The sequence below is a fragment of the Notamacropus eugenii genome, chromosome 1 (genome assembly GCF_028372415.1).
Source record: "Notamacropus eugenii isolate mMacEug1 chromosome 1, mMacEug1.pri_v2, whole genome shotgun sequence".
Classification (NCBI taxonomy): domain Eukaryota; kingdom Metazoa; phylum Chordata; class Mammalia; order Diprotodontia; family Macropodidae; genus Notamacropus; species Notamacropus eugenii.
The window spans coordinates 45,521,020-45,537,043 of NC_092872.1; the positions used below are offsets into that span (position 1 = coordinate 45,521,020).

General features: G+C 38.7%; 1 protein-coding gene across 3 annotated transcripts in view; it reads left to right on the forward strand.

The window, feature by feature from the left end:
- The window catches only part of KATNIP (katanin interacting protein), a 213,207-nt gene that overhangs the window by 174,816 nt on the left and 22,367 nt on the right, over positions 1-16,024 (forward strand). For all 3 annotated transcript variants that reach the window (XM_072598101.1, XM_072598109.1, XM_072598116.1), the window contains 2 exons: positions 6,385-6,562; positions 7,941-8,106. In XM_072598101.1, the coding sequence (XP_072454202.1) occupies positions 6,385-6,562; positions 7,941-8,106 (344 nt within the window). The remainder of the gene's footprint in view (positions 1-6,384; positions 6,563-7,940; positions 8,107-16,024) is intronic.

Here is a 16,024-nt window from a genome sequence, read left to right on the forward strand (position 1 = left end):
ATCCATATCTTCTGAAGTTTCTCTAAATTCTTTATATTTGTCATTTCTTGTGATACAAGAATAGTCCACTATATTGATATGCAGCAGTTTTTTCAGCCGTTTCCAAACTGATAAGCACTCACTTATTTCTAGGTCCTTGCTCCCCTCAAAGTGTTGCTATAAATATTTTTGTAAGTATATTCTTTCTCTAAGTCTTTGACTTCTTTGGGTCATTTGCATCGTAGTGGTATTACTGAGTCAAAAAGGATGTCAAATTTAGTGACTTTGGGGCTATAGCTTCAAATTTTTTCCCAAAATGGTTGGTCCAGTTCACAGCTCCAGCTATGGCACCTTAATGTACCTATTTTCTTCCTATCCCTTGAGTATTTTCTGTTTTCATGGTTTGTCAGAGTGCTAGGCTTATGGATATGAGTTGAAATCTCAGAATTGTTTTTAATGTACATTTTCCTTTTATTAAAGATACGAAGCTTTCTAGTTGTTGATGAAACATTTCTGCTCTTGTTCCTGTCTTCTGACCCCTTGTCTGTTGGGGAATAGCTTGTATTCTTATATATTTGTATCAGTTTCATAATTATTTGAAGATCAGAGATATTTGTTACAAAGATTTTTCTCCCAGTTAACCTCTTCTACCTCTAAGTGATTTTGTTAGTGCAAAAGTGTTTCAATTTTATATAATCGAAATTGCCAGTTTTATTTTTTATGATCTCCTCTGTCCCTTGTTTATTTGTTTAGAATTCTTCCTCTAGCTACAGTTGGAACAGATACTTCTGTTCAAATTTTTTTAAATGATGTAACCTTTTTTATTTAGGTTATGTATGCATTTGGATCAACAAGTCAATCAAAAATTATTTATTAAGCACCTAGCACTGTTCCAGGCACTAGTAATACAAATAAAATTAATGAAAGAATCCCTACTCAAAATAGCTTCTATTCTAACAGGAGAGATGACAAAGACTGTGTTTTATATATGCTGTATTTAAGTATATGAAGAGAAGAAATATAAAGTAGCTAAACAGAGGATATCTCCAAAGTCTTAGTGCAATTTTTAGCTTTAATTTCTTAAAACTGTACTAAGACTTTTGCATAACTCTATAAAAGGTTCCACCTATTGAGAGGATTAGGAAAAGTTTCAGGTAGAAGGTGTTGCTAGAGTTGTGTCCTTAAGGAAAAGAGGGGATGTCCAATGGTGGAAATGAGGGGCCAGCAGGTAGGGTCTTTAAGGGACAACCACATCTTAGTGAAGTCAATAGATTCTAATGGGGGAGACAACAAATACATATGTAGATATATAAGTGTAAATGGCTGGGTTATTTCCAGGGTAGTTTGGGAGGAAGGGCATTAGGAGTTGGGGAAGGATCAGAAAAGGAATCATCCAGAATGGGGTGTTTGAGCTGCAAAACAAAGAGAAAAGACTCTTTGGGGTAAAGGGGTGGAGAGGGTAGGTTGCAGGCCATGTCCAGTGACAAGGTACAGAGATGAGAGATGGAGTATCATATGGGAGGGACAGGGAGACGGCCACTGGATTGGATCCAGGAGTGTGTGGATCAGAATAATATGCAGTGAAGCTGCAAAGATGGATTGGGGCCCGTTGTGAAAGGCTTTAAAAACTAGCCTGAGGAATTTACATGTGATATAGAGCCAATAGAGAGTCACTACAGTTGATTGAGTAGGGGACTCCAATCATCAGATCTATACTTAAAGAAAATCACTTTGTGATTTTCGGTGTGCAGGGTGGAAGGAGGTGAGAAATTTGAGGCAGGGAGACCAATAGGGAGGATCCTGTAAATCTAGATGAGAGGTGATGAGGGTCTGAACTAAGATAGGAAAGGATTTGGATGTGAGAAAAATAGCAAGATTTCCAGCTGATTTCCTGTTAGGAGTCAAGGATAATGCTGAGATTATGAACCTGAGAGACTGAAGAAAGGTGAAAATGGGAAAGTTTGGAAGAAGAGAGGGCTTAGTGGGAAAATAATGAGTTGTTTTAGATAAGTTGATTTTAAGATAGCTCCAGGACATCCAGTTTAAATATCCAATAGGCAGTTTTGGGTGTGGCACTGAAGCTTAGCAGAGAGACTGGTATTGAATGTAGTTATCACAATATCATAATAGTATGGTGCTATTATAAAATTACATATATTTATATATGTATGTATAACTAAGTCATCAGCATAGAGATGATGGCTAAACCCAGGGAAGCAAATGAAGTTACTAAGACAATGGAGCAGAAAAAGAAATGTGCCTAAGACAGAGTCTTGGGGAACCTCCTCAAGGGTCATGATCTGGAGAATGAGAGAGCAATTGAGACTGAGAAATGGTCAGTTATATGGAAGAGTTAGGTGAGAGCTGAGTCATGTAGACTCAGAAGGGAGAGAGCATCCTGCAGGAGGGTATGGTTAGGAGGGTCAGATGCAGCAGATGGGTCAGAAAGGAAGCCATCTGGAAAAAAGATCATCAAGTTTGGTGATTAAGGGATCACTCGTAACTTTGATAATGTCAGAAGCCAGACCACAGAGATTGAGAAGTGGGAAAGGGGAGAAGTAGAGGCAGTGAGTATGGAAAAGGTCTAGGCCTAATTTCTACCAGAGGCTTTATGTTTTCCCAGAAGTTTTTACTGAATAGGGAATCTGTACCCCAGCAGTTGCTGTCCTCAACTTCATGTACCATGTTCACTTGTTTCTGTCTTATTTCCCTAACTTGTTCTATTTACCAACATTTCTATTTTTCAACCAGGGCCAAATTGTTTTTATGGTCACTCCTTTATAATATGGTTTAAAATCTAGTAGGGCTAGCATAACCCCCACCCCTACACCCTCACACCCCTAGGCCCTTTATTTCTCCTTTTCTTATTATTTCCCTTAAGATGTTTTGCTTTTTGTTTCTCTGGCTGAATTTTGTTATTTTGTCTAATTTTTTAAAATATGCTTCTTCCTTCCCTGAGTATTTCATCTGTCCTTCTAGATTGTAAACTCTTTGAGGACAGGGACTATATCTTGTATAATTTTCTTCACAATAACACAGCACAGTGGACAATGGGTGTTGTTGAGGGAGAGCAACTTCAAAGATTTTATTTTTTAATGATCTGTATTTATTGCTTCAGGCTTTGTTTATAGTGTGAAAATACCTACTAGATAATAGAACCACTTGGAGAAAGGAGCACTGGAGGGCTGTAAAGGAATGGTCATGCTCCACTAGCAGCATAGTGTTTTGCCAAAATTATAAAATAATGAGAAGAAGTGAAGGGGTTGACTATATATGTGATCTTGAGTGGAGTTTGATTCTGGGATTTGATACAGTAAAGTGAAGTTTCACTTCAAAAATTAATTCATCTTGGCAAGCATATGATGCTATCACATGGGTTAGAAATTGACTTGAAGAGTATGCCAGATAGTTTTCTACCGTATGCTTAAAGACTCCTTGGATAGGCAATTCCATGGTTTTTTTTGAATGAATGGACATAAATTGTAGACACATAGAACATATAAATACATTTTATAACAATAAACACATTTCAATGCTTATATTTTATTATAATTATATTTATATGTTATACATGTTTGCAATTTATCTAGTTCCTACCCACCCCTAGTCTCCAGCTCTTGAAACCCTACCCAGCCTTCAAGGTTCCACTCAATTTTGCCTTATTCTTAAAGCCAGCCCTCTATCCCAAGTTGGAAATGATCTTTTCTTTTTACTCCCAACACTAGTCCCCATACTCATCCAGAAATCACCTCTCCAGATTTCCTCAGATTCTTCTTTTTGATATTTCCTTTACATCTCCTCATTTTTCTTACTTGTTTTATAGTTACACATCTCACTCCCCTCCCCGCATTAGACTTCAAGCTTCTTGGGGTTAGGGGCCTGTTTTTCCATCGTGACATCTCCAGTATCTGGTATGATGGTATAGTGTCCTATGCATAGTATTTAGGCACTAATCAGTTGTTGACTGAAATTAATTGATTCATTCATTCACCGAAGAGACAAGGAGCATTTCCTGTGTGCCAGGCCCAGTCAAGATGAGGCTCTCAGGGAAGGCTAAAATGACTAAGACATGGCTCTTGCTTTCTGGCATTTGCCCAACAAGTATTCAACTGATCACTTAATAGTTTTCAGTAAACACACTGCATTTTTCCTTCTCTTGTTTCCTCCTTTCCATGGTATGGTTTACCCTTCTAGCCAGGTCTTTTTCTCTTAGTTAAGACAGGCCTCAACATTTCTGCTGCTTTTTGTCCAAGATCATGAGACTTCATCTTTTCTGCTTCTGATTTCTATTGAACAAAGCCCCATAAAACCTATTCTGTCCCCTCTCTCTTGTCCATTCTCTTTACTGTAAGCCTTGCCAATTGGCTAACAATCTCCCTCGGTTATTTCATTTCAATGGGTCAAAACCTTACAGTTTGGAACCTTTACCCTGATGTCTAACTTCAATCTTGCTCCCTCCCTCCCTTCCTCTTCCCATTTCTAACCTAAGCCCAATGTCTCTGATACTTCTCTCTTCTACACAACACCCCTCACATGAGTCCTGAAGATGGTTCCTTCTAACTGTATCTTCTTTAGGTCAATTTCAGGCTCTTGGACTTTCCTCACTTATTCTGCTTTCTAAGTTCTGAATCATCTGTATCGTCCTGCTCCATTGGAGAGAGTAGTTTAATAAGGTGACATGGGGGTTGGTGTTAAGGATTTTAAAAATGATCTGACCTATTCATATTTTGAAAGAGGACGCCTAAGACTTGCTAATATGCTGATGATACTAATTTTGGAAGTTTTGCAAATACCAGTGATGATGAAGTATAGAAAAGAACCTAAGAGACTTGAAATAATAAAATGAATCTCAGTTCAGATAAATACTAATTGATACACTAGGGTAAAATCAATATGGAACTTGGATATTAAAGAATAAGGAAAGTAATAACATTCAATAGCATGACACAAAATTAGGTGTGAAACAGAGGAGCGTTTTACCAGTGGGAAAAAATGATTATGATTAGGAGCATGGGCAGGTCAGAAATTCCTATAATGTAATCTGCGATAAAGTAGGGATGATGCATCATTCTCTCCAAACAAGCTTGTGAAAGCATTGTATTTGTTTATGATTCTTTGGCACCTTAAAGGATGTGAGAACCCAAGAATAACTGTAATTGTGTAGGAGAGTGGAGCATAGACTTAGTAGAGGAAACCAGGACCACACAAAGAGGTGAAGAGATTTTCCCAGGTTTTGTCACCTTGGGCAAGTCTTTTCTAATCTCTAAGCTCCTTCTTCATCTATACAATGGCCAGGGAGATTGAACTAGATAAGAACCCTGAGTCAGGTGTTCCCTCCTCTGTGAAGCTTTCCCAGACCTGTCCCTTATTCCATTTGTTTAGTGTTCTCCTGCCTCAAATATTCCTTTAGCGCTTTAATTAATTTCTCCTTTATCCTACCTTATATTACTCCCTGTCTTGTAGTAATTTATTTGTGTGCATATTGCAATTGCATGCTAGAATATAAGCTTCTTGAGGTCAAGGACTATTTTGTTTTTGTCTTTGTATCCCCAACATATAGCACAGTCCCTAGTACATAGTAAGCACTTGATACACAACTTTAATGGAATATTCATCTCTAGAATTCTGTGAATCTATGAAAAATCATTCTCATAATTTTTATATTGTTAATAATTGTACAAATGTGCAGTGTACTTGAGTATATATGTATTACAGTTTATAATTACAACACACTTCATGTCCATTTTCTTATATGACCCCCTCACAACTGCCCTATGAGGTAGGAAAGACAGTTTTGTTATCCTTATTTTGCACACAAGGTAATGATGTATATTCCAGAGGTGGCAGCGTTATATAGACCAGTTATAAAACCACAGTCTTAAAGGGAAGTCACATGCAGTCCAGATATCAAGAAAAGTGTCTTGGTTTGAGATGTATTCATGCTGGGCTAGTTAATGACTGTCCTCAGTACCAAGGAGGTAATGTTCTAAATGGTGTCAAGGGGTCCTGAGAGAAGAAAAGCTAGGTCTCTCCTTGCTCACTGACTCTGGGTGAATTCGTGACTATGCCATTATAGCTCGGATACTAAACTTCCTGAGGGTGAATATGTTGAGTTAACGATATATATATATATATATATATAGATATATATATATATATATATCTATATATATATATATATATATATAGATATATATATATATATATATCTATATATATATATATATAAAAATCACCTATTGTAGTGCCGTATCTAGTCAGGTGTTTAATAAGCATTCACTTGATTTTGTCTCTAGAAATCAGTAGGATATAGAGTTTGCAAATCATTAAGCTGCCTATTTTCATTTTAGGGACATTTCTGTCAGTGCCTCTGGTTTCTAACAGGCAATTTTATTTGTGTTTAAGGTCTTCAACTTAATTTCACAGCCTCTTGGGGTGACATGCATTACCTAGGGCTGACCGGACTTGAAGTGGTAGGAAAAGATGGTCAGCCTTTGCCAATTACATTGGATAAGATGTCTGCCTCGCCCAGTGATTTAAATGACCTTCCTGAATACACTGATGATTCCAGGACCTTAGATAAGTAAGTATCTCAGAGACTGCAACTTTTGACTTAGAAGGGTTTGGTGTACATGTGATGAGTGAATAAGGTGGTGGATCTGACTTCAGTACTGTCTAACTCCCCTTACAGGCAATGAAGCCTGACTCTTTCTTGAGTTTAGTCTTAACTAAAGGTTAAGTAGTAGATCAGTAGGAGCATAATTTCCGTTGTTAAAACAGTAAGATTTCCTAAGCTAAGTAAGTGTATTGATGCCTTCCAAGAAAAAACTAGAACCTAAAAGAGGTAATATTGATCTTGGAAGATATATTCCACCTTCTAAGCTAAAGTCACACCAGGGCCCACTATGGCAGCAATAGGGAATGTGCTACTGGAAGCCTGTCTTTAAGATGTCTTAACTGTTGTCCTGTTTGCTGTCATTGTGCCAGGAATCTAATGTCAACTCAACTTTGTGCCTTCATTTTTAAGCAGGCTAATTATTTGCTGCATATTTATAAGTTCCATTTCAGCCACCAATAAGTATGAGCTTTCCATGTATTCATAAGTGGATAGCACTTTTAAAATGCCCATGACAAGGAAATTATCCTCGTGTCCAAATAAATTCATTTCTGAAGGAGTAACTACAGACTTACGTTCTGTTGAATGAGCAGACTCTGATGTAATGGGAGGAGTGCTAGATTTGGAGTCAGAAAGCCTGGGTTTGGATCCTGATTCTGCTACTTACCTTGGGCAGTTATTTCCCTTCTCTGGCCCTCAGGTTACTCATCTATCAAATGATAGCCTCTACAGTACCTTCTATCTCTTGACCCTATGGTTTCTAGAAAACTGTGATAGCGATACTTGACACTAACCAATCAGGAAATTTTGCCTAGTTTCCGCCCCCCCCCCCCCCCCCCCCCCCCGATTTAACTCATCAGAGTCACCACCAGGAGTCTTAATAATGGAAGGCAATGCACAACTACTTAAAAATGGCAGTGAATGTCAGGGTGGCCATGCAGAGCCATTACCACATTGTACTCATCATTAAGCCAAAAAGTTGCCATTATCTAAATTGCTTCTTTAAGACCTTCCAGATGAAGCATGAGCCTTCTCCCCCTTTCAGGCCCTTTGCATTATAGGAAAGAAGAGATTTATGTCAATTGTACCTTCCTAATGAACCCAGATTCAAAGCATCAATTGACTTAGGGCCCATGGTTAGGAGATGAGTTACTTGGGTGATTTTTTTCTCTGATTTCTCTCCCGTGGAATGCCTTGATCCTCTCCATCTCCATTTTTTTCCTGTTGCAGAGTAAAACACATCACAACTCATACACACACACACACACACACACACACACACACACACACACACACACACACCTGTCAGGAAAGAGCTGATGGAATTGTTTTTGTGTATTTGTAGGTTAATAGATGGGACTAACATCACAGTGGAAGACGAGCACATGTGGCTGATCCCTTTCTCTCCTGGGGAGGATCACCTGATCACAATCTATTTTGATAAAGCTGAAAACATTGTGGGGCTGCGCTTCTGGAACTATAATAAATCTCCCGAGGACACCTATCGAGGGGTAAGCCAAAGAAAAGCGGTCTAGCCAGCAGAAATGCTCCATCGTCTGTCGTGGAAATAGTGCTTTGATAAATGACCAGAGCAGCCTTAGAAGAGCAGCGTAAATCGTCTAGAACTTTCAGATGCCTAATTTTGTGGCAGGGAGAATAACTTGCTGTTTTTTTCTTTGCAAACAGCAAATATGCCTTAAAGAGCTCCCTCCAAATAGATTCAGATCATCTTAGTACCCCATGTCCCACAGGACTCACAGCACAACATAGTTACCTCTGTTTCATAATATTGTGTTTCTCCTGATCTCTGGTCACTTGACTCTTTTGCCTTCTGCCATTTCATTTGGGAGAGTGTGATACAAGAGAGAACATTCTGATCTGTTTGTTAGAACAGGTTTGCATACAGGCAACGATATTGGAAATTCAGTTTCCCAGGTACCTTTTGACCTGGTACACTGGTGCTAAAAGCAGTTTATTTTAGGAAGAACTTAAGAAATTACAGGTCTTCTCCCTTCTCTAGATTAGATTCTAAATATTCAGACTTTCTGGAGGGAGTAAAAGAACTCTGAATATTAACCTGTGAAAAGACTGTTACAGACCTTGGAGACACCGTGGTGTCATACATTCCCTCTAAGGTTCAGTGTTTCTTACAAGTAAAATGTGGTCATAAAGAACCTTTCTGCCTTAGCATTCTAAATTTGCATAAGCCATTCCCTGGCTTTCTAGTACAATCTCTGAGAAAAGAAAAGAAGGGTCCAGGAGTGATTGACCAGAGTATAAACACTGCTAGTTCTTGCTATACAACTGTCATTCTCACAATTTTATCAATGAATTGGGCCAGGTAGGGAGTGAAGAGAGAGGCAGAAGGCACATGTTGCTCATAGATGGCACCTATTCCCACAACACAGCCATTTTTCTGCCATTCTGGATACTAATCCCGTAACCACCTTGCAAACATTTGTCAGGACATTTTTGTTCACTCCCTTTTTTTCTTCTGTGTTTCAAGAGAGCTCTAACTCCTACTGCAGGAAGAATCACCCAAGTCACGCAGAGCAGGCCAATATACAATGATACATTCTCAGAAGAAACACAATCTCTATGTTGGAAAGCAGTTCAGAGACCAGCTAGTCCACCTGACCCTGACCAAGAATTTACTGTACACCATCCCTGAAAAATAAATAATCATACAACCTTTGTTTGAAGCCCTTCAGTGAGAAAGAATTCAGAGCATCCTGTTTCACTTGTAGATAATTCTAATTGGGAAGTCTTCTTTATACCAAGTCTAAATTGCCTGTGTGCAACTGAAAACTGTTGACATGTTTCTACAAGTTTTCTCTTCTTTAGGCCAAACATGCCAACTTTTTTATCTAACTGTCATGTGTCAAGATCTCAAAGTCCTTCACTATCCTGATCATTCTTCTCTATATACCCTTCCGTTCTTAATGCCTTTCTTAGATTGGGGGATTTACAACCCAACACAAAAGTCTGGATGTGGTCAGTGGGATTATCACTTACCTAGTCTTGGACACTGTGCTCTTCATAATACAGCCTAATATTTTATTGACTTTTTGACTATATATTACTGACTATATAGTCAGTGTATCAGCTAAAATGATTCAAAGTGAGCTTGTAGTCCACCAAAACCCATAGACCTTTGTCAGACAAAATGCTGTCAAGCAGTGTATCCTTCTTCTTGTACTTGTGAAGTTGATTTTTTTGTACTCAACTGTAAGACTGAACAGTTATAACCCTGTTAAATATCACCTTACTGGATTTTGCCCAGTGTTGTAGAATATGAATTCCTTTGTAACCTTATGTATTTTATTATATGCATTTTAAAACATTGAGAAGAGGTTCTGTAGGCCTTACCAGAATGCTAAGACAGCCACCACACACACACACACACACACACACACACACACACACACACACACACACACACACACACACACACACAACCTCTGTTCTAAAGTATCAGGATCTTTTTGGATTCTGATTCTTTTATCCACTGGCTTAACTATCCCTGCCAACTTTCTGCCATTGGCAAATAAGGCACACCTTCTATGTCTTCTTCCATATCATTCGTGAAATGGTAAATAGCATAAAGCCAAGCAATGATCCTTGAGGCATTCCAATAAAGACCTCCTTCCAAAATAACATTGAACCATTACTGACCAGAGTGACACTGAATCATTACTGAGGCTACTCTTTGAATCTAGCCATTCAACCTATTTTGAATTTGCTTTACTTTATGATTTTCTAATCCAGAGACAGCAAACACGTATCCTGGCCACTTGTAGCCCATGATACTCCCAAATGTGAGTATGGTCAGAGTTAGGTAAATGTAATTGGAAGATATTTAATAAAATACAATAAAACATAGATATTACATTTTAAAACTATCAGCATGTGGCCCACAGGAATCCTCATGTATGCCTTAGTGGTCCCCATTTTTATCTGAGTTTGACACTACTGGCTTAGCCCACATCTCCATTATTTCTCCAAGAACAGCATGAATGACTTTAAAAATGCTTTGCTAAAATCTAAGTAAACTGTATTCACAGCATTACCCTGATCTACTAGTCTAGTAACCCTTGGCAGAAAGGAAATGAGGTTAGTTTGGCATGACCTTTCTTGATGTGTTCACTGATTCCCTTTTCTCAGTTTTCAGGAATCAAAATTAAGTTCACTGGCAAAGTTTGCAAATTCCATTTTCTTTCCTTTTGGGAGAAAATTGGTGCATTTGCCTTTCTCCAGTTCTGCAGTACTTCTTTCATTTTCCATGATCTTTCAGAATTCAGTGACAATAGCTCTTCAATTACATCTCCAATTTCTTTTAACACCTAGAATGTAGTTCATAAAAGCCTAATGACTGAACTAATGAGAAACAGCTAGGTTGTCTCTCACTATCCCCTGTCTTATTTTGGGCATCTATTCCCTGTTAGCCATTTTTCTTCTGTCATTTTTAGTCCAAAGCATATCACCTTTGGCTAAGAAAACAGAAACATAGTAATCGTTGAGCAGATGTACAGACTCCCCATCATCAATTACCATTGTCCCAATAGCCTCAAAAAAGCAGTCCTAGCCTTTCTTTGATCCTTCTCTTTTTCCCTAGCTTTTAAAAACATTTTATTATTCTTAGCTTTCCTTACCAATATTGGCTCATTGAGAACTTCAGCATTCCTGAAGTTTTTTTGTTTTTCATACTTTGTAACCTGCCCATGCTTCCATTTTTCACAAATGGTTTTTTAAAAAATTTAAGTTGATTGATGAGTTCCCCATGCATCCACATCATTCTCTTTAGACAACTTCCCCTTTTGTCATCATAGATTCTGTTTTCTCTTTGTAGCTTCAAAACCACATTCTCAAGAACTTCCCACCTTTCTTGGATTGACTTTCTCTGTAGAATTTTAATTCCACTTATCCTTTCTACTGAACCCTTTCAAATCTGCTGTCCTGAAATCTGTGTTGTATGACAGACTATGCCTAATGTTCCTCACCTTCTGTATCACAAAGTCCAAAATGAAGTAGTCATTTTCCTGAAAGCTTCCCTTTCATTTCTGCCCAGCAATCAGTTCCTCTTTGATGAGAATCAGATCCTTAGTATAAACTCCCTTCATTGGTTCCTTCACCTTTTAAAAGGTGAAATTATCATTGTGGCAAGTCAGGGAATTTTGCTTTTGACAGAATTAGAGCTCCTGCAGATATCCAGATAATAGTAATCCCCTGTTGGTACTGTAGCATGCCCCTGTTCCAGGTTTAAGATCTGTTTCCCAACACATCATCTGATATGTAGATATCTATATATCTGGCTAGATATCTGTCTAGATGTAGATATACAGATATGTGCATTGATTTATGGATATAGGTAGGTATCTATCTATAGAGATATGTCTATGTATTTGTGTATGTGTAATATATAATGTGTGTGTATGTGTGTATGCATTCATTTTTCTCTCTTCTCCCTTTCTTTCAGCTTAAACCTTTGAAAGGTTTTATACCTGGATTTTTAGGGGGGAAATGTCCTATAGAGTAGTTGGGAAGGGCGTCATGGAAGAAGTAACACTTCAAGTGGGTCTAAAGGGCAGTTATGGTGAGAGTACAATGTGAAAAAGAGCAAGGAGTCAAGGAAGAGCATTCTGCATGTAGGAGAGAGTAAGAAGACTCCTGATACAACAAAAGGCTTTCCTTAGAGAGTACTGAAAAGTTTGGTTGTCTATATATTGCGGCCAGGTACAGAGGAAGGTCTCATAATCAAGGTTTATACCTGATGCCATAAGCACCTGGACACTATGCAGGGGCTGTGTCTCACAACAGGTGGCCGGAAGATTCTTTAGCAGATACTCCTTGACTCCTTGAACATAGTAGCCTCCATAACTAGGTCCACAGAACAGGGGCAGACAAACCTTAGGTGGGCTACCCAGTGCCAAAATCTTAACAGTTTTTTTATTTTCTGTTTTGGATTGGATATGTAACAACATCTTCTAGCTTTAGAGTTAAACAAAGAGTTAAACAAAGAGAAGGAATTGTGATATTTAGAGGGCTTTTGAATTTTGAAAAGGTCACAAATTGAGTTTGGGGAAGGGAAATTTGGGGAGGGGGGCTGTCAGAGAAGTCATAGAAGTTCCCAAGCTAACAGAGGAAGAAAATTTGAGCAAAAAGGAGGAAGAAGAAGGGCTTAAGGAAGAAAAAGGAGACGAGAAAGAGGGAGGCCTGGAGAAAAGAAGGAAGTGCATAAAACAAGAAAATGAAATGGGATGGGGCTGTCTAGCTGCTATGGAGGTGAGAAGGTGCTCCTAGGTGAGGAGACTTCCCCACGTAGTTGATCGTAAGAGCTATTAATAAGAACAAAAAAGGACTAAAGCTCTTGTTTCTAGAAAATTTGACGAACAAAGAGAACTTTGTGGTGGCCTGTAGAAATTGTGTTGTGATTGTCTTTGCCACAGCTAAGTGATTTTTGTGTGCTTAGGCTTGTTTCCCTTATAGAAGAGAATGGGGAAGTATTCTCCAGGACAATAGATCTAACTAGGTTTGAACAGCTAAGGGAAGAACACAGTAAGGTAGAGTGTTGGATTTGGTGTCAGAAGACCTGGATTCATATTCCAGGTCTTCTATTTACTACTTGTGTGACCTTTGGCACATGGTTTAAGTTCTCTGGACCCCCCCCCCCCCCCCTTTCCTCAGCTAGAAAATGAGATTGATATATAATCTGATATACATATATATGTATATGTGTATGTATGTATGTATACATATGGCCTCTAAGGTTTGTGATCCTCTGAAAGGTCTAAAGGAGAATGTTTCTTTTACATCATATAGTTTCCTACTTCCAGGAAAAAAGAAAAGATTGCTACCTACATTAATTTAGGTATCCAAACTTGCTCCTGTCCCTTTTAGACTAGGGTCTCTTCACCTTTTGTGTCATGGTCTCCTCTGGCAGTAAAACTTGTGGGACCCTTCCCAGAAAAGTGGTTGAAGGAAATGCTGAATTTCAGAAGTTAATGAAAATAAAGATGAATTTTTTTCCATTCAGATTCCAAGACCCACTAAAATCTGTTCAAGAATCTTAGAGATCCATAGACTTTATATTAAGAACCCCCGCTTTCCACTATTAATGTTTTATTATGCTTTCTCTTTAAAAAGAAAAGAAAGAAACCACTAATATATTACAATTTGGTGTTTGTTTGGCCTGTGATTTCATTGCTAGAGGGAGGGCCCATTTAATTAGGATACTCCCTTCTATGCCTTAGATGGATAAGATAGCATACGCACTTATTAAGCACCTGTTACATACCAGGTACTGTACTTAGCACTTTACCAACATTGTCTCATTTGACCCTGTGAAGTGGGTGCTTTTATTATGTCCATTTTAGACTGAGGAAGCTAAGATAGGCAGAAGTTAAGTGACTTGCCCTGAGTCACCCAGCTGGTAAGTATCTAAGGCTTAGAGAATTGCCTAGAGGTGAATGTCCTTCAGCTAGTATGTGTCAGAAGCAGGACTGGCATCACGGTGATCTGAGGCTGGCTCTGCCTCCGTGCTAGAACCAATTGGCTTACACATTGGCACGGACACTTTGAAGACTTGGATTTGTTGTGCCTTTGTTTGTGGACCAGCTCTGGCATCTTGCTGCTCTTGTTAAATACTGTAGGCCTAATGACACTTGTTCTCAGCTTGCTTCATGGTAGTATTGTGGTAATTAACTAGACTCTCCTGGTACACAAGCTATTCTGAGAGACATCTGTATATTTGTAATACTTAACTATTTCAAAAGGTATGTTATTTCATCATTGAAGATGCTCCAATAGGTAACTGGAGTACAGTATAGAAAAAACCGAGAATGTGGGGTCAGAAGTTCATACTCCAGCTCCGTTACTCACTGGGACTTGGGACAAGTCACCCAACCCCTGTCAGCCTTAGTTTCCTTGTATAAAATGAGGGAATGGAATTAAATGAACTTAAAGGTTGCTTCCACTTTCTGAGCCAGAGATCTTAGCAGGCTAGGTCACTGAGCCACATCTAGTGAGGTAAAATGGGATAGAGATAAATGTAAAGTCTCATACTTGGGTGCAAAAAAAATCAACTTCACAGGTGCAAAATGAGAGAGAAATAGCTAAACAGAAATTTGTCTGGAATTGTTTTTGTGGGCTGCAAGCTCAATAGGCATCAGCCATGTAGTGTGGCAGCTAAAAAGAAAGACCTAGTGCTGTCCCAGGCTGCATTAAGAGGCGCAATGATAGTCCCATTCTACAGTGTCCCGACCACGCCATATGTGTAGCAATGTGTTCAGTTCTGGGCATCGCATTTTAGGAAGGACATTGATAATCTAGAGAGTGTCCCAGGGAGGGGGACTATGATAGGAAAGAGGAATGAAAGTGTTTGGCCTAAGAAAGAGAAGACCATAAGACAACATGATAGCTGATGTCAAGTATTGGAACAGGTGTCACATCAAAGAAGGAGAGAGTAGATCAGTTCTGCTCAAAAGACAGAACAAGAACAATGTATAGACATTGCAAAGGGGTCATTTTGGACTTGAAGGCAGGGAAGGTGTCTATTAGTAGAAGCTTCCTAACAGAACTGTCCAAAAATAAAATGGGCTGCCTTGGGAGATAATGGTTTCCCTCCCTTTCTGAGTCTTCCACAAAGGATGGATAGCCATTTGTCAAATACATACATACATACAAATATACATGTATATATGTGTGTGTGTATATATATATATATATATATATATATACACATATTCTCAAGAATATTCCTGTTCAAATGTAGAACCTATATATGATTGCATGCCCTCTCGGGGAGGGAGTAGAGAGGGAAGGGGGAAGGAGAGGGAAGAAGAGGCAAAATCTAAGATATATGGAAATGATTGTAGAAAACTGAAAACAAATAAAATAATTTTTTAAAAAATAAAAGAATATTCCTGTTGAGGTACTGATGGAACTAAACCATTTCTCATATTCCTTCCAACTCTCAGATACTGTGCTTCTGTGGGATTTGTCTTGTACGTGTCTAAATTCCTAGACACAACCATGTATTTGAAACATGTTAGAGAAAAACATTCCATTTCCCTTATGTGCTGCTTTGTAGGACCTTTTCTATATTTGCAATAACCAGATTTCCAGGAATGATCTCTTAAGACAACTTGATCATTTAGTGAGGAACAATTCAAAGAGTGCGGGACTGGCAGGCTTCAGAAGAACTGGGTTTGAGTCCTGGTGCTACTGATTTTAAGCTTTGTGATTTTGAGTGTGTCTTAGTTTTCCTGGGTCATAAAATGGGGATCTTAATACTTGTGCTACCTCCCTCATGCATTTGTTTGTGAATAAAATGCTTGGTACCCTGGAGAGCACTTAGGAAATGTGAGCTGCAGTGGTTATTAGAGAATAGGGCTGTTTGGAAGGTAACCCCACCAGAGGTGCTGTAGGACA